The sequence below is a fragment of the Prenolepis imparis genome, unplaced genomic scaffold, assembly GCF_030444845.1.
Source record: "Prenolepis imparis isolate NDT839.2.m4 unplaced genomic scaffold, iyPreImpa1.0 SCAF_3, whole genome shotgun sequence".
NCBI classification, from domain to species: domain Eukaryota; kingdom Metazoa; phylum Arthropoda; class Insecta; order Hymenoptera; family Formicidae; genus Prenolepis; species Prenolepis imparis.
Window position 1 is genome coordinate 15,298,462 of NW_028141161.1, and position 22,029 is coordinate 15,320,490.

Here is a 22,029-nt window from a genome sequence, read left to right on the forward strand (position 1 = left end):
AAAAGTAAATTTAAGTTAAATTTTTGTTGTGTTGTTAGTATTAATATTTCTATTTCGCGATAACTAAAGATAACGGTTAAGAATATTTAATTTTAAAAGAATAATTATAATTAAATTTTTAAAAAATTAAAAATTTTTTGTAAATAAAATATCAAACTAGTGCAAGTGTCTCTTTGTTCTTATCTCGATTCCGCGAATCGTATACGCGATCCACATATACCTGTTACATTTAATTACATTTTGTTCTTATATCGCGAATATAATTAAGATGTTTATTGCAATGTTTGCAAAAACTCTATCTGGTTGAACAATATTAATTCTAATAGTAGGCATCTAAATTTAACGTCAATAATAATGTCACACATGTTCACATGTTACGAAAATGATGATGCTTTTCAATAAATATTGTATAACATCGTGTAAATTCCATATAGCAATTATTTCAGTCTATATGAATAGTTGCATAAGTACGAATAATTAAACATTTTATATCTATATTCTTATATCTTATTTCCAGATCTTTCGACAAATATGTGGATTTAAATAAATAAATACAAATTTATATATAAAAAGAAAAAGTTTGTGATTGTATGTTGTGTGAAAGAAATTTATAAAAGTCTTCATTATTTATACCTTCTTAATTTAAATATTTTTGCATTTTTAACTATTTCCTTCCGTCTTCGTGATCAAAAGAGAAGAAAAGGAAAATTGTAGGAAAAAGAAGCTGCGATTCTAGATCGCATAATAATAATAACTCACCACAAATTATTTTGGCCAGTAGTGAGCGAACCGGATCGTCATCGTGCTCTCTTTTTGTGATTACGCCAATTTCTCAGTCAGGAAAAGAGTCGTCTCAGTGTTCGTTTCCACGACGTCTGACTTCACTATCCTTGTGTCATCCTGCCGGAATATTTGAAAGGATTGCCGGAAATGGAGTGGTGTCCAGCTGCCGTGTTGCGATATCAAGGATCTGTTTCCTATAAAAACCAAAAAGAAATGATGAACATGATTTCAGTCCAATTGCATTTGTTTCCAAAAAGAGATTCTATATATATTTATTATACGTGTAGAATGTTGAGAAAAATTATGAGGTATTTCATATTTCTTTGTAAATTTATCTAAAAATTTGCGGAAACCACAGATGTGATTTCAACGAGATGCGGGCCTTTTCGTGTCACGAATCTTTTTCCAAGATTGTTCATACAATCAATTAAGTATATAAGTATAAGATTTGCATGAGGTTTTACGCATTTTGTGACATATAAAAACTCGAGATTTTATTTTTTTTATTTCATTATGTCAAATTGCTGCGAAAGCAAATGTGCAAAATTAATGGAACCAGACTATTATATAATTAATAATTCCGATTGATATTTCCGGTCTGTTCATATTGCATTTTCCTGTACGTTTCAAGTGCAGAAAAAGGGCAAAAAAATATACAATATTAATATAAACTATTATATTATAGTCATATGCGCTTTGATGGAGGATATTATTTTATCGATAGCTAATGGATCTTAAATAAATAATAACTGAGTAATAAATAATAGAATAAAAACACGCTTGAAAAGATTATAATGAAATGTGTAACATTGACACAAACTATGTCGCGCCACGCTAATTTATTCTATTCGACAACAACTTGGTTTAACGTATCGCTAAATGTCGCTAAACAATAGAAACAAAGAAATGATTCGATAACAAATAGTCTGAAAACAAAATCTCAGAGAAATCTATTTACGTTTGTCGTTATTATCAGTTATTCGGAAATAATAATTATCGCACTGCAAGAGAGAGAAAGAGAGAAAAAGGGAGAGAAAGAGAGGGAGAGAGAGAGAGAGAGAGAGAGAGGGAGAGAGAGAGAAACGTATTCGTACATTGACATAATTCTAATTATCATAACTATTATAAAAGAAAACAAGTGTTCTTACTTATAATGAGTGTGAATAATCTTGAGCGAATATTTAATTGGCAGGTATATTAATCGTAGACTTCTTACTACCGTCGTACTCGCACTTCCGAAGATGAATAAGAAATTGAAACAAATATGGCGACTGTGACGACCAAAAAAGTGACTTATAACGCTCTCTGTAGCTCATTTGCTGTACCATTAACATAGATTGGTCGGTAAAATAGAAAACTTGCATATCGATTATGAAGAAAAGTATAATCGATTTATATCATAATTATATTATTGATAATTTATATAACAAGGAAAAAATTGAATAATTCCAATATTTGTTATAAATTATGAAATATCTAATAATGAGATATGTAGAGCATAAATAAAGATAAAGAGTATTAAAGTAATGTTAACAAGAATAAATAATAGTAAAAATTATTACAAGTTCTTACATATAAATTTATATACACGTGTATATATAATTTACATGCAGAGAATACGCAATGTGGATGCAGATTAAAATAATAATATTTTGCAACAAATTTGTTTACATGTCAATAATCTGTTTAAATTACGCTATATATAATATATTGATATATATCAATTAAAATATTAAGAATATTTAAATGCAATATTTTTCTTTCATTAATATGAAACATATATATAACTACTCATCTCTTCTTCCAAGAACAAATCTTTAAATCTCTGAAAAAAATTTAATTAATTTACTGTAAATTAATATTATATATGTAGAGAATGTAAACATGTAAATAGCGAATAAATTATATATATGTATGTATAATTTAAACTACTCTATATAATATCTTTATCGCGCGATTTCTCTCGAGATTATTCCTTTTAATTTAATGTAGAAAAAGTATGTCATTCATTCGACCTGTGTTCACGTGTTAATAATCCTCCACGTGGATATACGATATAGTCGCGCAGGTATTGCATGTGAGCCGATCAGAGGCTTCAATCATCACAACTAGTGTTGCTCGTTAAATCAAATTACAAAAATAACCCAAGGATAGGGTCGCTTTTAAGGTCAACAGATCCGTGGGTCATGATGCTATTCGTCGTCGAAACGTGCACCGCGAATGATGGATTTCACTCACCTAAGATTGCATCAGATACTCTTCTCGATTTTGAAACCTCTCATATCGGAATCGACGCTCGATCAGAACGTTATCGTGGACGAAGAGGAGGAAGACGCATAACTAAAATATATATATTCTTCACATAAAAGTTAAATATATAATAAGGGTAAAAATTAAATATAGAAAATAAAAAATTATGTGCGGGTATCTATCCTAACGTGATTTTATAATCGGAATGCGAATTCAAGTGTGTTATAAGAAATTGGATTATCTTTCTGCGAACGAATGAAAATCGATGTTATAAATATATGGGATTATGAATAAAAATACGAAAACGAAATTATCTAAACACGCATTAATACACCTAAATTTAATATTAAATATTAATAAATTTTAAATTAAATTTGGAGGAATATATAATTAATCTCTTCGACGGTCGCTTTAATCAAACACAATTAAATTCAATCTGTCGTACGAAATAAAAGATTCCAAATGGATTATATTAATTGTCTCGTAACACCACTCGACGAATCATTATCTCATATGTCAAGCGTATTGGATAATTTTGAAGATACAAAGTGCGGAAAATTATTGCAAATTAATGAATTTCATGTAAGTCTCTAAGAAAATCACTACACGACAAGTGACAAAAGCATCGCAGAAAATTGCGTGTAAAAAATCGTGTTAATTTGCGCGCATTAATATCACTTTAATTACAGCGTGATGACAGTGGAATACTGGACGATGAAGTGACGGATAATCACGATATATGTTACTATACCAATTGCGATGCTTCGGTGTGGATGAGGAGTTGCGAGAAGGAAGTGATCGAGCCTCTCCGATCGAGAGAAATCATCGGTAGCATCCCCGAGTGGTTGACCGGCACCCTGTTGCGGAATGGTCCGGGTAATCTGAAAGTGGGCGAATATCGTTATCAGCATCTGTTCGACAGTTCTGCTCTGTTACATAAGTGAGCTTTATAATAAAATACAACTTAGTAAAAATTTCGGATAAACTTTTATTAATATATGCGTATAAATATATTCCACAGATTTCGTATCGCGAATGGAAAAGTCACCTATCAGCGACGATTCGTTCAAACCGAAGTATATAAGAGAAACATGACCGCTCAGAGAATAGTTTTCACCGAATTTGGTACTTGCGCGACGCCAGATCCTTGTCACAATATTTTTCACAGGTGAAAGAGAGAGAAGAAAAAAGTAATTTTGATTAAAACATAAATATTAATTAATCCGAAGAGAAAATTATATGTTATATACTCTCGCGGTGTTTTACAAAAATTATGTGTTTTTTCTCTCTTATTATAATTTTTCTGAAGTATTTTATGATTTTTCAGAGTGGCCGCCGTGTTTAAAGCAAATGAAATATCGGACAATTCCATGATTTCAGTGTATCCCTTCGGTGATGAATATTACACATTCGCGGAAGCGCCTGTGATACACAGAATTGATCCGAAGACTTTAGAAACAACAAACAGGGTAAAAACATACGAATGTCCTTTTTGCATTAATCTTATAAATTAGTTCTATTATTATTTGTTAATAATATAAAATAAAATAAATTTTATTCTAATAGTAAAAAGAAAGTAAAATTTTTTTCTTATAAGAACTATTTATCTCTTGTTCGCAGGTAAACGTGTCAAAATATGTTAACATCGTAAATCATACCTCACATCCTCATGTTATGGCTGATGGTACGATTTACAATGTAGGATTAAGTGTAACGCCATTGGGACCTCGATATAACGTCGTGTGCTTCTATCCTAATCGTGTGACTATTGGTAAGATATCTTTTTTGTATAATATTAGGTGGAAAAAAAAGTTTGTAAAGTCTAATGCGAAACCGAAATCAATAATCGCGAGAAAAAAAATTAAATTTATAGATACCTCAGAACATTTTTATATTTTATAATTTAGATTGCTTGTCTTATATTCTTAGAAAAAGAGACACTGCTTGGAGAGAGACATCGTTGTTAAGTTCTATAATTTGAATATATAATTCTTTACGAATTTTGCAGACGATTCCGGAGAGAAGAAAGAAGTGTCCATGTTCGATCAAGCAACAATTGTGGCCAGCGTGCCGAGCAGGTGGCTGCTGAATCCATCGTACATGCATACTTTCGGCATCACCAACAATTACTTCATTATTGTGGAACAACCGTTGGCGATCTCCTTCATCGGAATGGCGTTTACTCACATAAAGAAAGAGCCAATGATAAATTGCTTCAAGTGGCACGAGAACGAAAGCGTACATTTTCATATAAAAATCGTTAATTTATTAATTATCTAATTATCGGTAGAAAGAAAAATTAAATTACATTTAATTTCGATTATTAGACGCTCATTCATGTGCTCTCGAGGAAAACTGGTCAACTGACGAGAACTTTCGTCGCGGAGACATTTTTCTACCTTCACATCATCAATCAGTTCGAGACTCGTGACAGAGAGTATGTCGTGCTCGATATATGCTGTTATCGGGACCCGAAGATGTTGGAGTACATGTATATCGATGCAATGAAGGTAAGCATTTTGCAAATTTTCCGCAACAAAAGCGCAATTTGTACAACACCGAAAACTTTTGAATTATAAAATAACTCTGTTGTCAATTCTTTATCATAGAATATGCATAGAGACGCCGATTTCGGCAGACTGTTTCGCGCCAGACCGTTGCGTTTTGTTCTTCCGATGAAGGAATTGCCTCCTGGCACATCATCGCAATACAATCTCATTACGATTAAAACAATGCATCAAAACTTACAGCTATTCCAGGATGTGATTAATATCGAGACGGAAATGGCCGGCGATACAGATGACATCGAGTACAGTGATAAATCCAGATATTGCCGAGACGAGCGTAGAAGCGCTCTGCGAGGAAAGCCGTCCGCTCACGTGCTTCCCGATGGTAGAATCCTCGTAAAGCCGGAGCTCCTCTGCGACGTCGGTTGTGAGACCCCGCGAATAAACGCGGATTCTCACCTCGGTAAGGAGTATCGGTACTTTTACGCCATCTCCTGCGACATGGACCTGAACAATCCCGGAACAGTTAGTACATACTCCTCGAATTTCCAAAGTACACTGCGTTGAATCACTTTTGCGAAATATTTTTATTCGGTATAAATAAAATTAATTTAATTTGTAGCTGATCAAAGTCGATACTTACCAAAAAATTAAGAAAACGTGGCAAGAAAAGGATGTTTATCCTAGTGAACCAATTTTCGTACCGGATCCGAACGGAAAGGTATCGTTTTTGAGCTTTATTTGTTACGGGAAAAAATAGCTTGATTTTATTCTTATTTTCTCCATCCAGAACGAGGACGACGGTGTGGTTGTAAGCTCTATCGTGTGGGCGGAAAAGGAGACTATGGTCGGTTTGTTAATCTTGGATGCTGTGACATTTACGGAAGTCGCAAGGGCTACATTCGACACACCTGGACCGGTGCCTAAATGTTTGCACGGTTGGTTCAGCCTGGACAAATAAAAACAAGTGTAACGAAAGGACTGTCGATTGAATACATACAAATGTTATTTAATTAGAAGATTCTTTCTTTCTTTAAATGATTAAATTCATTATCATTATTAAAGTGTTTAAAGTTGCATTTAAAGTTTAAGTTGCAACATAGCAAATTATTTTTATTTGTGCTTGTAAATGTGATTATTTTTTTAAAGATAAAATATGTATATAAAACGAGTGTTAAATATAATGTACATGTACGTGAAAATATATTTATTGTGTCGTAGATTGAAATAAAAAGAACTATAAGTACGTCTTATCAAATTTGTAAAGAGAGAAAGAGAGAATCTTGTCTTGACATTATTCTATTGAGAACCATGTAATAGTATCGTATACACTTTGTAAAAACAATTCTTCTTGTGTTGTGTTTTTGTTGGTGTTTTAATATTTTAAAATGAAATATAATATATATATACACACAATATTGTCGAACATGTAGATAAAATAACATATCCTCTCTATTGTGCAAAATTACTAGAATTATAATTCTTTGACATTCATAATCTTTTATCTAATCTTCTATTTGTCTAATAGCGAATTATGAAATAATTTATTCCGATGTTGAAAATATATAAAATGCTAAAGCTTTAATTATTGCTTTATACATTACGCAAAACAATTAGGGAAGCGCTGTAAAATTTGCAAATTTTATGGATTTTTAAGAAGCCATATCTCAGCTTAGGGAGATTGTAGAACAATGCTTCTATAGGCGCGTTTGAACGGGTAAAGCCTCGACTTTAAGGTGGATAAAGTTGCATTGTCCGCCTCATCAAACTATTTTTCTTTGGAAACTCATCAGATCGTGAAAAAAGTCTAAAAATTTCATGATTTTGTATTTGTCTATGGAAAAAGGAAAGATAGGACCAAAAATGCCACCACATTGGCTTTGAAGTAGAAAACTTCCTTTTTAAAATAGCACAAGAAACATTGATCTATCGTACCTAGGAGCTGAGCTATCGGGTCTCATAATCATCTCTGTAATTTGCAAGATTTTTTGTAATGCCACCGGCATTCACGTTATCCGATGTACATCACGAGGAAGTCGCTCGATTGAATGCGCATGATGTATGTGTGCGTCAAGTGTGACGCGTGTGTATGGTGACTTGTGTAAAATCGATTTTTTCTTATTTTTAAGATATGTAGATAAGGCATTTAACACTAACTGATCTAGATAAGTTGAAAAACAGGAAACATTCGATTTCACGCAAGTGAGCATATACACGCCTCACACTTAATATTGACGCACACATACATTATACATATGCGATGAATTTTTTTAATTCATCGATTGATCAATCGTATATTGAGCAAATAAGGCAAAATGTTGCATAATGCGTTTGATCAATCGATTAATTAAAAAACTCGCCGATGTTGTGCAAAAGCCGACGAAACAACTTCCTCGTGATGTACATCGGATAACGTAAATGCTGGTAGCATTACAAAAAATCTTGCAAAATACAGAGGTGATATAAAACCTGATAGCTCAGCTCCTAGGTACGACAGAATAATGTTTCTTGCGCCATATTTTAAAGAGGAAGTTTCTTACTTCAAAATCAATGTGATGGCATTTTTGGACCCATCCCTTCTTTTTCCATAAACGGCTACAAAATCATGAAATTTCCAAGGCTTTTTTCACGATCTGATTTTGGGTTTCACAAGAAAAATATTTCGATTGAGCGAACAATGCCTTACCCATCTTAAAGTCGAGACTTCATCCGTTCAAATGCGCCTAGAAACATTGTCCTACGATCTCCCTAAGCTAAAATATGACTTCTTAAAAATCGATAAAATTTGCAAGTTAAAAAATAGTGTATATACACGTGTATATAATTTAACATGCAGAGAATACGCATTGCGGATGCAGATTAAAATAATAAAATTTTGCAACAAATTTATTTACATGTTAAAAGTCTGTTTAAAAATTACGCTATATATGATATATATTGATATGGAATCAATTACAAAATATTAAGAATATTAAACGCAATATTTTTCCTTTATTGATATGAAACATATACGATTACTTTTTTTCCAAGAACAAATATTTAAGTCTCTGAATTAAAATTTAATTAATTTACTATTATATGTAAATTAATATTATATGGAGCAAATGTAAATATGTAAATAGCGAATAAATATGTACATATATACATATATAAACTACTCCATAATTTCTATCGCGCAATTTTTCTCAAGTTTATTCCTTTTAATTTAATGTAGAAAAAGTATGTCATTCATTTGACCTAACAGTCCTCCACGTGAATACGATAGTGAATAATAGAACAAGTATCGCACGTGAGCCGATCAGAAGCTTCAATCATTACAACTATTATAGTATTGCTCATTAAATCGAAAATGAATTTAAAAAATGATAGAATCACTTTTAAGATCAACAGATTCGTGGGTCATGATGTTATTCGTCAATGAAATGTGCACCGCGAATGATGGATTTTACTCACCTATTGTAAGATTGAATCAGATACTCTTCTCGATTTTGAAACCACTTGTATCGATCGATCACAACGTTGTCGTGGACGAAGAGGAGGAAGACGCGTGACTAAAATATAAACATATATATTTTTCACATATAAGTTAAATATATAATAAAAGAATAAAAATTAAATATAGAGAAATTAAAAATCTTGTGTACCTATCTATCGTAACGTGATTATATGTATAATCGGAATCCAACTTCAAATGTGTCATAAGGAAAATTGGATTATCTTTCTGCGAACGAATAAAAATCGGTGTTAAAAATATGGAATCGTATTGAATAAAAATTCGAAAACGAAATTATGTAAACATTAAAGATCGATTCAGATATATCCATACCATATATCCGTAACATATCCGTTCCGTACTGATACGGATGCTGAAGTGTATAAGAATACTCTAATTTAAAATTAATGGAGACGATATTTTCATCAGTGCACGTCCGTGCACGGAACAAACACGTTACGGATACGGTACTACATATGTCTGAAATCGACTTTAATATATCTAAAAGTTAATTTAATGTTAAATAGAAATAAATTTTAAATTAAATTTGGAAGAATATATATAATTAATCTATTCGACGGTCGCTTTAATCAAACACAATCAAATTCAATCTGTCGTACGAAATAAGACATTCCAAATGGATTACTTTAATTGTCTCGCAACAGCACTCGACAAATCCTTATCTCATATGTCAAACGTGTTGAATAATTTTGAAGATACAAAGTGTGGAAATTATTACAAATTAATGAATTTAATAGTTGCTTTCTATTTTCACTCAAGTGATACTGAGTCACTCAGTTATGTGAGTATTTTATACTCAGATAAGACGTCAATTGTTCAGTGAGAAAGGAACGCGCAAGTGAGAAAATATTCTCAATAATCTTAAATCTAGCATTGTAAATTGTATCGTGAGCAATCATGAGGTTTTTTTTTTTTTTTTTTAAATGCTGCAGATCTTTCATAAATCGCGTTTAGATGAAATAGAATAATGCATTGATCGCGCATTCAGCTTGATCTCGCATTATTATAACATTGACAGAACCTTACATAAGCAAATCGTCGCAAAACAAAAAAAAATAATAGATTAATAACGTGATAAACAGAGTTATGAAGCAAGATATAAAAATGGCGAAACTTTCGATTTAAAGATTTTATTTAAAAAATCAAATATACTTTTAACAATATAATAGGATAATAATAGAATGTTGGAGTGCACAATTCGAATTTAATTAGCAATATCAAGAACGCGCGAGATATTCTTCGACATGTAATTTTTATTTTGCAAATATTACCTTATATAAATGAGATTAAAGAATGAAAAACCTTTATGCTAAATGAGAAAGTTATCCTATATTTCTGTTCAAAACATTTCGACGAGTACAGGTTCGGTAAAAAAAAATACCGCCATAGAAATGCGTTGATTCGTATCGTCATAATTTATTTTCGAGATGCAAGAGAATCTATGCTACACATCAGCCGCGAATCATTATCCGTGAATGACACCTGGATGAGAACAAAGTCTGCTCGCGCGCTTAACCTGTACATTGGATTACCTAACAAATTGCTTCGAGTCGACTAGAAAGGAAAAATTACCATCGAGTACACGATTAAAGTATCGTTCGTGCATGAGATTTGCGGGAATTATGTATACACACCGCGGACTTGAATTTATTATTAATCCTCTACTCTACAATGTACGAGCGATCGCGCTACAGTAGGAATAATCAAGCCAATAAAACGGATTATAATTTTTACAGATGTAGATCAGTGTCAATAGATCAAAATCCATTTCGCTTGCGCTGACTCATAAAAAAAAACTATCGCTGTACGTGACCGGTCCAAGGTTCTCGCCGCGAAATGTACCGAAACGCGATTCCAATCAGATGAAAGGCAAACCGGATTTACTCGATTATCGCTTTCTCGACGATGAGCTTTCTTTCATCCAATTGTACATTTATAATTTTGTTTAAAAAATATGCATATATACATTTATGAATAGAATTTGTTCTCATCCTGAAACGTGAATCTTGGTTTTTTTTCGAGCTGCCTTTTCCTCTAAATGTTTTAGCGTATAAACGTAATCGTTCTTTGACAATCTTTAGATTACATTGCGCATTTTGTGCACCCAACATTGTATTACATTATTATTATTCTTCAAGAAATAACGCGCGCGGAAAGTTGCACACTTTGATCGTTTCCATAATATTTTTATAATCTTCTTGGGAGATCGAGCGTTCTTCGCGACAGTGCAGTGTGACGCGTAATAGCGCGCGAGAAGGAAGAAACACAAGAGAGAAGGCGCACGCGCACACACCTGCCGAGAAAGAACCGCGTAAAAGCGCGATGCCCGTGACGATCGCTTTAAAAGCGGCAGCAGCCCGAGAGCAAACGATGAAAAAACTGACGGAGCGAAGGCAAGGACGCTCTCTGGACCAGTACATACTTTATACAACGGGGTTCAGGGCCCCTCGTCGTCGCTTGCTTGCTTGCTAGTCATCGGTCCTTCCGACTGTAAAGCCGCTGTCGAGACTGGGTTTTAAAGAACGTGCATTCAACTGAGTTATGACGTCACAGGTTAGAATTATCTGAGTTTTGATGTAAATGGAAAGCAACTATTGTAAGTCTCCGAAAATCACTACACGACAAGTGACAAAAGCATCGCAGAAAATTACGCGTAAAAAATCGTGTAAAGTTAATTTGCGCGCATTAATATCACTTTTATTACAGCGTGATGACAGTGGCATACCGGAAGATGAGATGGCAGATGATTACGATATATGCTCCTATGCCAAAAGCGATGCTTCGGTGTGGATGAGGAGTTGCGAAAAGGAAGTGATCGAGCCTCTCCGATCGAGCGAAATCATCGGTAGCATCCCTCAGTGGTTGACCGGTACCCTGTTGCGGAATGGTCCGGGTAATCTGAAAGTGGGCGAATATCGTTATCAGCATTTGTTCGATAGTTCCGCTCTGTTACATAAGTGAGAGCTTTATGATAAAATACAACTCACAATCAGTATAAATTTCGGATAAATTTTTATTGATATGCGAATAAATATATTCCACAGATTTCGTATCACGAATGGAAAAGTCACCTATCAGCGACGATTCGTTCAAACCGAAGTATATAAGAGAAACATGACCGCTCAGAGAATAGTTTTCACCGAATTTGGTACTTGCGCGACGCCAGATCCTTGTCATAGTATTTTTCACAGGTGAAAGAGAGATAAGAATAAAGTATCTCTAATTAAAACATAAATATCATAACGATTAATCCGAAAAGAAAATTATGTATGTTATATACTCTCGCGGTGTTTTACAAAAATTATGTGTTTCTTTTCTCTTATAATTTTTTAAAAGTATTTTATGATTTTTCAGGATAGCCGCCGTGTTCAAAGTAGATGAACTAACGGACAATTCCATGGTCGCGGTGTATCCCTTCGGTGATGAATATTACACGTTCGGGGAATCGCCTGTGATACATAGAATTGATCCAAAGACTTTAGAAACAAAAGGCAGGGTAAAAACTTTTGAATGTCCTTTTCGCATTAATCTTATATAATTTAATTTTATTATATTATTTATTAATAATATAAAATATAATAAACTTTATTTTTTCTAATAGTAAAAGATAGTAAAATTTTTTTTCCATAAGAACCGTTTTTCCCCGTTCGCAGGTAAACGTGTCGAAATATGTTAACATCGTGCATCATACCGCACATCCTCATGTTATGGCTGACGGTACAATTTACAATGCAGGATTAAGTGTAACGCCATTGGGACCTCGATATAACATCGTGTGCTTCTATCCTAATCGCGTGACTATTGGTAAGATATATTTTTTGTATAATATTGGTGGAAGAAAAAAGTTTGTAAAGTCTACTGCAAAACCGAAATCAATGATCGCGCGAGAGAAGAAATAAAATCTATTGATACTTCAGAACATTTTTATATATAATTTAAATTGTTTCTCTTAAATTCTTAGAAAAAGAGACACGGACAGGAGAGATACATTGTTGTGTTTAAGTTCTGTAATTTGAATATAATTCTTTACGAACTTTGTAGACAATTCCGGTGAGAAGAAAGAAGTGTCCATGTTCGATTAAGCAACAATTGTGGCCAGCGTGCCGAGCAGGTGGCTACTGAATCCATCGTACATGCATACTTTCGGCATCACCGACAATTACTTCATCATCGTGGAACAACCGTTAGCGATCTCCGTCATCCGAATGGCGTTTACTCACATAAAGAAAGAGCCAATGATAAATTCCTTCAAGTGGCACGAGAACAAAAGCGTATGTTTTCACATAAAAATTGTTAATCAATTACCTGTAGTAAGATTATCGGTAGTAAGATTAAACGACATTTAATTTCGATTATCAGACGCTCATTCATGTGATCTCGAGGAAAACTGGTCAACTGAAGGAAACTTTCGTCGCGGAGACATTTTTCTACCTTCACATTATCAATCAGTTCGAGACCCGTGACATGGAGTATGTCGTGCTCGACATATGCTGTTATCGGGACCCGAAGATATTAGAGTGCATGTATATCGATAAACTAAAGGTAAGCATTTTGTAAATTTTCCGCAACAAAACCGCGATTTATACAACACCGATAACTTTTGAATTATAAAATAACTCTGTTGTCTCTCAACTCTAATTATCATAGAATATGTTCGGAGACCCCGATTTCGGCAGACTGATTCGTGCCAGACCGTTGCGTTTTGTCCTTCCGATGAAGGCATTGCCTCCTGGCACATCATCGATATACAATCTCATTACGGTTAAAACGATGCATCAGAACTTACAGCTATTCCAGGATGTGATTAATATTGAGACGGAAATTGTCGGCGATACAGATGACATCGAGTACAGTGATAAATCCAGATATTGCCGAGACGAGGGTGGAAGCGCTCTGCGAAGAAAGCCGTCCGCTCACGTGCTTCCCGATGATAGAATCCTCGTAAAGCCGGAGCTCCTCTGCGACGTCGGTTGTGAGTTCCCGCGAATAAACGCGGATTCCCACCTCGGTAAGGAGTATCGGTACTTTTACGCAATCTCCTGCGAGATGGACAATCTCGGAACGGTTAGTACATATTCCTCGAATTTCCAAAGTACACTGCGTTGAATAATCACTTTTGCGAAATATTCTTATTCGATATAAATAAAATTAATTTAACTTTTGTAGCTGATCAAAGTCGATACTTACCAAAAGATTAAGAAAACGTGGCAAGAAAAAGGTGTTTATGCTAGTGAACCAATTTTCGTGCAGGATCCGAACGGAAAGGTATCGTTTATGAGCTTATTTGTTACGGGAAAAAAATAGCTCGATTATTTTATTCTTATTTTCTCCATCCAGAACGAGGACGACGGTGTGGTTGTAAGCTCTATCGTGTGGGCGGAAGAGGAGACTAGGGTCGGTCTGTTAATCTTGGATGCTGTGACATTTACGGAAGTCGCAAGGGTTACATTCGACACACCTGGACCAGTGCCTAAATGTATGCACGGTTGGTTCAGCCTGGAAAAATAAGGACAAGTGTAACTAAAGGACTTCGTTGATTAAATACATACAAATGTTACTTAATTAGAAGAGTCTTTCTTTCTTTAAATGATCAAATTCATTATCATTATTAAAGTGTTTAAAGTTGCATTTAAAGTTTAAGTTGCAACATAGCAAATTCTTTTCATTTGTGCTTGTAAATGTGATTATTTTTTTAAAGATAAGATATGTATATAAAACGAATGTTAAATATAATGTACATGTATGTACGTGACAATATTTATTGTGTCGAAGATTGAAATAAAATGAACTATAAGTCTTATCAAATTTGTAGAGAGAGAAAGAGAGAATCTTATCTTGGCATTATTCTATCGAGAACCATATGTAATAGTATCGTATACACTTTGTAAAAACAATTCTTCTTTTGTTGTGTTTTTGTTGGTGTTTTAATATTTAAAAATGGAATCTAATATATATATATATATATACATAATATTGTCAAACATGTAGATATAATAAATTATTTAATGTCTTTCACGATGAGCGTAGTGTATTTACAATGGCAAACAGTGTTATCGCGTACAACGCGACGAAGCAATGTAATGTTGTACGTACTATTTAATGAAATGAAAATTTTGTCTAATGGAATGTAAAACATGCATTAAATGTCGCCAAAATTGAATTTATAATTATAAATATCGATAAAATAATATATCGTCTCTATTGTGCAAAATTACTAGAATGATAATTTTTTGTGTGATATACATAATCTTTTATCTAATCTTCTATTTGTCTAATAGCGAATTATGAAAATATATGAAATGCTAAAGTTTTAATTATTGCTTTATATAACATAAAATATTTACAAATTCTCTAAAAATTTGTAGGATATAATCCTATACGTTTTTATAATCAATTGGTTGTTTGAATAAGCAATAAAATTCATGCGCTTGATTTCCGTAAGTTACGTAATTGTATTCTATGAGAATAAATGCAAGTTAGAGAGTTACTTTTAAAATAAATCCAATAGACACACTTGATGCAATTGAAACAATTTTCTTTGATTGTTTCTATATATGTAAGTATCGCGTAAAGAATGAAAGAGAATTGTATTGATTTTTTCGCCAAGTTTGATCTATAACACAGTACTTTTATCTTAAATAACACTAATTAACAAATATATTAATAAATAATAGTCTGGCACAACCATGGTCAGATAATTTCTAGCTAAGGAAACATTGGCATACAATTCCTGAATGGTCTTACATGTAAAATTAACATTGGTTCATAATATAAATTATGCATTTCGTGTGCCGGAAGAAAGTGTAGTGTCACACTGCGTTTGGCACTTTGTGTCACTTTCGCTCTGCCGAGACTCTTGTGTTTAGAAAGAGAAAAGACTTACCTTATATAATTAAATTTATGATTCACAGCATATTCGTAAATTCGCATATTCTTAGCTCGAGTCTTCAACTAAGATACGAAATTTGGCGAGTCCAAACATATATCTCGCTGCAACTGGATTCTTTTGCTGTCGATTACAATTTAGCAAATATTTCGCGCATTGCTATCGCATATCGATGGAGTAATCAATTTCGTAAGCGTTCTCATATGTATACACATGTGCGCGCATATTATCTTAATTACCTAAATATTTAACTAAAAGGAAAAATATAAATTCTCTCTACATAATATTCCTTCCTACGTAAATCGTCCGTCAAGAAACCTAATAAATCTTGAATTTATTCGATAAAAATAATCGTGAACGCGAACAACATGTCCCGCAATCATGTCACTTAATTAATTCGATATTATGTTAAAATAAAATTAAAAAATTTCGAAATACAATGTCACATGTTTAATACTATTTCGCGGCTTTTCTTAGGACTTTCTCGATAATTCATTCATCTTAGGTTTAAGTACGAGAAAGAAGTATTTAAGAATTAATATCGTTATACGATTGCGTAATTTCGGCTCCAGCGCTCGAATCGCGCGAAAAATTACGAAAGGAAGGGAATAAGGATTAGTAAAACAGTTCTCGCATTATTCAGGTCACGTCGTATGACTGAACGACGTGACTATCACAAAATTTTCACTTATCTTGATTCGGCTTCCTTAAACTTTATCCACTTTCTCGCAGTCTACGAAATCTATGGAGTTCATCGCGCTGATGTTTTTGTTGCTCTCTGTGTCCGTCTCGCTCTTCGCTAAGCTGGACATCGACTCGGCGATATGTGATTCGGGATGCATCGGCAGAATCCCGGCGTTCGCATCTTCGATAGCTTTCCTTAGCTGCAAAATGAAATTTTTATTTATTTTATAAATTGTATAAATTTTATAAATTTTATTTTACCAATAAGTCGGTTTGCCGATTTTATTTAATCGAGTGTTTTAAATATCACTTATACCTTTAAATCTTAAACATACGATTAAATCTTTGAACATACGTACCTCTTTTAACCCGACGACGCCAACCAATCTGCCAATAGCGGTTACGTAAGCGTGATTTACGCCGACCATGCTGAAGAGACTGTGAACTTTCAGCAGAGACGTTCTCTCAACTAGCTGAAAGGGAGCCGGATCAATGTGACACCTCGAGAAATCCACTTCGAGTGCCATTTCGCTCTCCTCCCATCGTTTTTGGTCTTCGGCCGACATGTCTATCACTCTTTCTCGAGGCTAGTTAATACACAAAAGAAGCGCGAACGTTACTTTTTGTCTGTAGAAAAAATAATCAAAGATATTTGCTCACCAATTGAACTTTCTTCGATGTTGCCGGGCTTGGAGCCAACATAGGCGTGTGTGGCGGCACATTAATGGCTTCATGGCTATCGCTGCGTCTGGTACCGCTGCCCAATTCTGGGTCGGGATCCACATCCTGCAACGTGGCAGATTTACGGAAGATCGCTTCGAACGCCAAGCGTATCCTGAGATATAAATAATCATATTAATATAACTATTATCTGGATTAACATTTTTATATTATATATATAATTTTAAGAATTAATTTTTTGTTATTTATATATTTATAATATATTTATTTAAAAAATAAAATATTAGAATTAATAGAATAAATTGAGAAAGAACATGTCAAACTCATAATTTTTTAATTCACACATTAAAACGCATACTAAAAAGAACATAATAAATTAATGTAAATATAAAATATAATAATATAAAAAAAAGAATAACTCGCCTGCTTTCCGCGCCTGTAACAGTTGTATAGGGTGTCACAGCCGGGCTAACCAGCGGACTGAATCCTTTTAAAGTGAAAGAATTTGTCTTCTTCAGGATTGACTTCTTCGGTTGCGAACCGAATATCGGTGAATGATACGTATGCTGAAAAAAAAGATAAAAATAGAAAAATAAGTTAATTTTTAAAGAGAAGTATAAATATAATAAGTGGAATAACAGAGAGAGAGAAACAACCGCAAAAGAACGCTTTAGTTTAGAACGATAATACGCGGCCCCCATCATTTATCAATTGACGTCAAAGTCAACTAAACGACAACGTGTGACTCACATGATCAGGACCGCCGCTGTTGTTTGATGACATCGTTAGATCATTAACACTCTGTCGCTGCATCTTGAGAATGTCCGGTGCCGGGATGACCTCGAATCTCGAAGGCCTTCTCGTCCTCTCTTGTTCCCGCAATTGCCGTTCCATTTCTTCGCGCGCTCTTTCCTCCGCCTCTTTATGCCATTTTTGCGCGACCTCAAACACGTCAAACGCGTAATGTAACATAAAATGAATAGTGCGAAACGAAATTTCATATAAATTCCTGCAAGATGTTGAAAGTTTCATTACCTGCAATCTTCTCTCGCGACCGATATGCTTTTCGATGAGCTTGATTAACTGTAATCTCTGAATCGATCCAAGCAATATCATGGAATCCGGATTATCCACTAACGGAAATCCACGAAGCTTGCGATTTTCCTTCAGTATCTCCTTCAGATTCTGATAGCTGATACCGTGCCATATATACTTTACGTCACGAACCATAAAATCCTCCACGTAGACATTGTACATACCTACAATTAAGGATTATTTAAAAAAAAATCATTTTCATTGTTTTCACGATGAATACGTAACAAGTTAAGAATTATCTTACCAATTATTCCAAACGAAATGCTTTGTGAAATAATGGAATTAGTATAATATTAATTGAGCGTATAATATTAATTTATTAGTTGGAAGTAGTTCGAAATAAATTGAATTAATTAAGATATGAGAGAGAGAAAAAAAAAGAAGTACCTGAACTGGATGGTAGCAGATCGGGCAAGTAAGGCAACTTCTTGATAAGAATAATGCTATCGTATATACTAGGCTGCAGAAGCGCGGCGATAGCGTTGCTAATCAACACTGCTATCATTATTGGAACAATGTGAGTGATCTGACCGGTCATCTCAAAGATGATGACGCTGACGGATATCGTATGTGTCACCGCGCCGGAGAATGCAGCTGCGCCCACTGTGGCGTAACCACCTATATAATTTAATTTCACAACATGAAACTAATTTTTTACTTCATTTTGCCTCTTCCTTTAAATTTGAATTTAAATTAAATTGCTCGATTAAATTTGCTCGATATAAAATATTAATAAGCTTGCAACCTACACGATATTAATTATATTCGATATATTTCAGTAACATGAGATAATTTTTATTTCATATTGTATTCTGAATATTTATGTGTGCAATCTATTCTCTTTTTTACGCAAAAGAGAAAGTGAACCTATATTCATATATATAATAAATAACTGCATGTTTAATTAAATTACCTGGTATAATAGGTGTAATTATCCCGCCATAACGCACACCAGTGGGAAACCAGAGTGCCATCGCTTCGCCTACTGCTCTACCTAATGCAGCACCGATCTTGAAAACGGGGATAAATATGCCAGATGGTACCGGCACCGTTGAGCTTATGATAGAAAAGATAAACTGAAACCAAAATCGTTTTTATCTCATTATTTCGTTATTTTATCATAAATATATTTAAGAATAATTAACAATATTGTATCTCGAGTGTGAAATAAAATCTTCTTACGGTGACTAAAACAAAACTAAGAAGTCCGCTGAAGACGTCGGTGTACGGCGTTGACCAGTGCTTCACGATATTCATCTCCTCGACGCCGAGATTCTCCTGCGTCCAAGTAAAATTGGTGAAGAGTCCGTGAACCTGATCGTGCGTGTTCTGATCGCCGGCCATAAATTGGCCGAGTCCCAGAGGAAATGATACGGACGAGACTAGGAGAGATACGATGCCGGGATACAAAAAGCGACTGAAAGTAAATTTTATCTCTCTTAATGGAAGATTCCATGAAAGACTTCTCGTATGACTATTATTATTATTTTTTTTAAATCCCGATTTACGCGATTTCTCGAGTAACTTACTTCTTTTGTAGAAAGCTGTTCATGCTCTTGTTCTTCCGCATAAAGATGACGTATTGCCTGTGCAGCCAGACGTAGAAGGCGCCCAGCAGCCCGCTGCCGACGCCGATCAGAGCGAAGACGAAGAGCTCCTGCGGATCGAAGGGAAAGTCCATGGTGAAGTTGGTGGCGAACATCGCCGTGATGGTCTCCTCGCGCTGGAACCAGATCGCCAGCAGACGAAACATCGTGGCGCCGCAGACCGCGGTGAAGAAGCCGCGCCAGTAGTTCCTCACCGCGAAGTACACCGTAGTGACCTCGATGCTGAAGAGTACGCCACCGATCGGCGCCGCGAAGCAGGAGGCGACTCCTACGGCGCAAGCCGCGGCCAACATCTCGCAGTTCCTGCTCTCGTTTTCGTAGATACCCTGGAAGCTCGTGACCAATTTCGAGAGGAGGGTCGCAACAATGCTGGCGATGTGCACAAACGGACCCTCCTTGCCAAGCGGCAGCCCCGATCCCAAGGTCGCCGTTAAGCCGATAACCTTTGACATATCACGATCTTTATCGTTCCTGCCTTTGTTTCGAAGCGGATTCTGCGAAGCGAATTCTTTTTCGGGGACTTTAAAAGAAAGTTATAATACAACTCTACTTTAAGATTAATTTTCTCGAGCTTTTAATGGAGATGGATTATGAACTGTTATACGTGAACGTGTTTAACCAACCTTGGCGACCAAGGTACGAAAGGTCAGGTATTCCTTCAACGCCACCCCACGTAGAATGGTCTTCATCTCTGGGATCCCAGAGCCAATACTTTGCGGTGCGACGATGTGTACGAAACCAGCGCTGAAGAGAATGAGACACACGGGCATCGACACCCAGGCCAAGTATTTGAGAGCCGGATGCGTCGTAAGATCCTGATAGAGCCATATCCTGGCTGGTGTAACGAGATCATTGTCAGCGCATCACGAAACATTTAATAGATCAAAGACATTGCGTTATTTCTTAATATTTTTCTAAAAATCTTTCTGTTTCTTCGATCAAATTTATCGACTAATAATTTTATAGTTGCTTTACGATTTTCTATTTAAAGTCATATGCTGCTGCATAAATAAAGGGCACAATTTTCATTTTATTTTCTACGGAAGAAAATAATAAAATAATCTTTCTAACATTTTATATATATTTTGTAATCAAAATTTCTCCGTATATATTGTGTTAATAAGAAATATTTAAGATTTTTCCCTTAAAAAATAAAAACTTGCTTAACATGACAAGTAGACTGACCGTTATTGCACATGGAGATGCCGCGGTCCATAGCGTAGCTGATGAGGGCCATTATGATCCCTAGCAGGGCTAGAAAGACCCAATCCTCGCCGAGTCGTGCACCGGTGTGTTTCCAGGCGAAGGCCAGCAGGGCTAACAATTTCCGGCACAAAGGACCCCGTCGGGACTTTCGCAGATCCTCGGCCCTCGTCTTGTCATACTTCCGTCTCGCTTTTTCGTGGTACTTGAGTCTGCGCGCCTCTTCCTTCGCGTACTCACCCAGGTCCTTCGTATAGCGACCATACATCTGGAGGCAGCCGTTTACGCATTATTTCGTTCGTTCATGCGATGCTGATTAATCGATTCGCGCGCAAGACGACGCACTCGCACGTTCGAGTTGTTACTTTAAATCCACTTTAAATGATTACAGAATTTTAGATGAAGCAGTACACAGAATTTTAGATGAAATATCCATTTGTTATGCGGCATCGCAAAATACAAATTTTCATCGCATTTAATTCATCTAGCGTTTCTTGCCTATTTATATTGATTCCAAAAATATAATCTGAATTTTTCTATCATTTTTGTTCAACAGTTGTAATGTTTCAAAATATATAAGAGTAAGATACATAATACTATCTTTCACAGCATTATTTATTTATAAGAATGACACGTATTTCTATTATATAGAAAATTAATTTTTTTTCATAGAGAAAAGAAAACGAGACAAATAAAAATAAAATTAATATTTTTCATATGTACCTGTTAATAATCTGACGGTGTTCCGATTTTGATATTTGTCTTTAAAGATAATCGACATTTTATTGTTCGTTTGAAAGTTGCCGATCAATTTTAGAT

The 22,029-nt window shown here is 34.8% G+C and overlaps 4 protein-coding genes across 14 annotated transcripts in view; 2 read left to right on the top strand and 2 right to left on the bottom strand.

The window, feature by feature from the left end:
* Positions 1-3,914, bottom strand: part of LOC145934463 (facilitated trehalose transporter Tret1) — a 29,216-nt gene extending 25,302 nt beyond the window's left edge. Inside the window, exons 1-3 of one of the 2 annotated variants that reach the window (XM_083034904.1) lie at positions 3,785-3,914; positions 3,022-3,123; positions 760-977 (exon numbers count right to left, since the gene is read on the bottom strand). The gene's annotated coding sequence lies outside the window, so the exon portion shown is untranslated. Of the gene's footprint in view, positions 1-759; positions 978-1,931; positions 2,038-3,021; positions 3,124-3,784 lie in introns of those variants that run through there. The other variant, XM_083034905.1, reaches the window with a different exon arrangement.
* On the top strand, positions 2,923-6,929 carry LOC145934459 (carotenoid isomerooxygenase-like). Of its 2 annotated transcripts, none has more exons than XM_083034896.1 (10): positions 2,923-3,615; positions 3,723-3,973; positions 4,055-4,201; positions 4,361-4,502; positions 4,654-4,804; positions 5,042-5,271; positions 5,361-5,543; positions 5,643-6,065; positions 6,163-6,261; positions 6,331-6,929. In XM_083034896.1, exons 1-10 carry the CDS (start codon positions 3,496-3,498, stop codon positions 6,499-6,501), a joined length of 1,917 nt encoding a protein of 638 aa, XP_082891022.1. In that variant the 5' UTR covers positions 2,923-3,495; the 3' UTR covers positions 6,502-6,929. The 2 variants fall into 2 exon arrangements, with proteins under 2 accessions (XP_082891022.1, XP_082891023.1); XM_083034897.1 differs by having other exon boundaries at positions 2,970-3,615; positions 5,784-6,065; positions 6,331-6,928.
* A 4,517-nt stretch (positions 6,930-11,446) lies between these two features.
* On the top strand, positions 11,447-14,716 carry LOC145934461 (carotenoid isomerooxygenase-like). Its single transcript, XM_083034898.1, is given in 10 exon segments — positions 11,447-11,607; positions 11,761-12,011; positions 12,099-12,245; positions 12,409-12,550; positions 12,708-12,858; positions 13,096-13,325; positions 13,414-13,596; positions 13,702-14,118; positions 14,221-14,319; positions 14,392-14,716. Coding segments are annotated over 10 exon segments (1,803 nt in total). The 5' UTR covers positions 11,447-11,595; the 3' UTR covers positions 14,563-14,716.
* Positions 14,717-15,039: 323 nt separating this feature from the next.
* Positions 15,040-22,029, bottom strand: part of Clc-a (chloride channel protein 2) — a 31,184-nt gene continuing 24,194 nt past the window's right edge. For 6 of the 9 annotated variants that reach the window (XM_083034870.1, XM_083034869.1, XM_083034868.1 and 3 more), the window contains 12 exons: positions 21,193-21,478; positions 20,631-20,842; positions 19,930-20,450; positions 19,583-19,817; positions 19,314-19,476; positions 18,788-19,018; positions 18,341-18,564; positions 18,056-18,247; positions 17,729-17,871; positions 17,285-17,459; positions 16,984-17,211; positions 15,040-16,824 (listed from right to left, as the gene is read on the bottom strand). In XM_083034870.1, coding sequence (XP_082890996.1) covers positions 16,648-16,824; positions 16,984-17,211; positions 17,285-17,459; positions 17,729-17,871; positions 18,056-18,247; positions 18,341-18,564; positions 18,788-19,018; positions 19,314-19,476; positions 19,583-19,817; positions 19,930-20,450; positions 20,631-20,842; positions 21,193-21,478 — 2,787 coding nt within the window. In that variant the 3' untranslated portion in view covers positions 15,040-16,647. Of the gene's footprint in view, positions 16,825-16,983; positions 17,212-17,284; positions 17,460-17,728; positions 17,872-18,055; positions 18,248-18,340; positions 18,565-18,787; positions 19,019-19,313; positions 19,477-19,582; positions 19,818-19,929; positions 20,528-20,630; positions 20,843-21,192; positions 21,479-22,029 lie in introns of those variants that run through there. The other 3 variants (XM_083034872.1, XM_083034874.1, XM_083034873.1) reach the window with 3 other exon arrangements.

Excerpts from the sequence above, each read along its gene's own strand:
- LOC145934459 (XM_083034896.1), top strand. The coding sequence starts at position 3,496 with ATGGATTATATTAATTGTCTCGTAACACCACTCGACGAATCATTATCT. Across the intron at positions 3,616-3,722 it reads TGCAAATTAATGAATTTCAT|CGTGATGACAGTGGAATACT; the intron begins GTAAGTCTCTAA and ends CTTTAATTACAG. Across the intron at positions 6,262-6,330 it reads TACCGGATCCGAACGGAAAG|AACGAGGACGACGGTGTGGT; the intron begins GTATCGTTTTTG and ends TTCTCCATCCAG.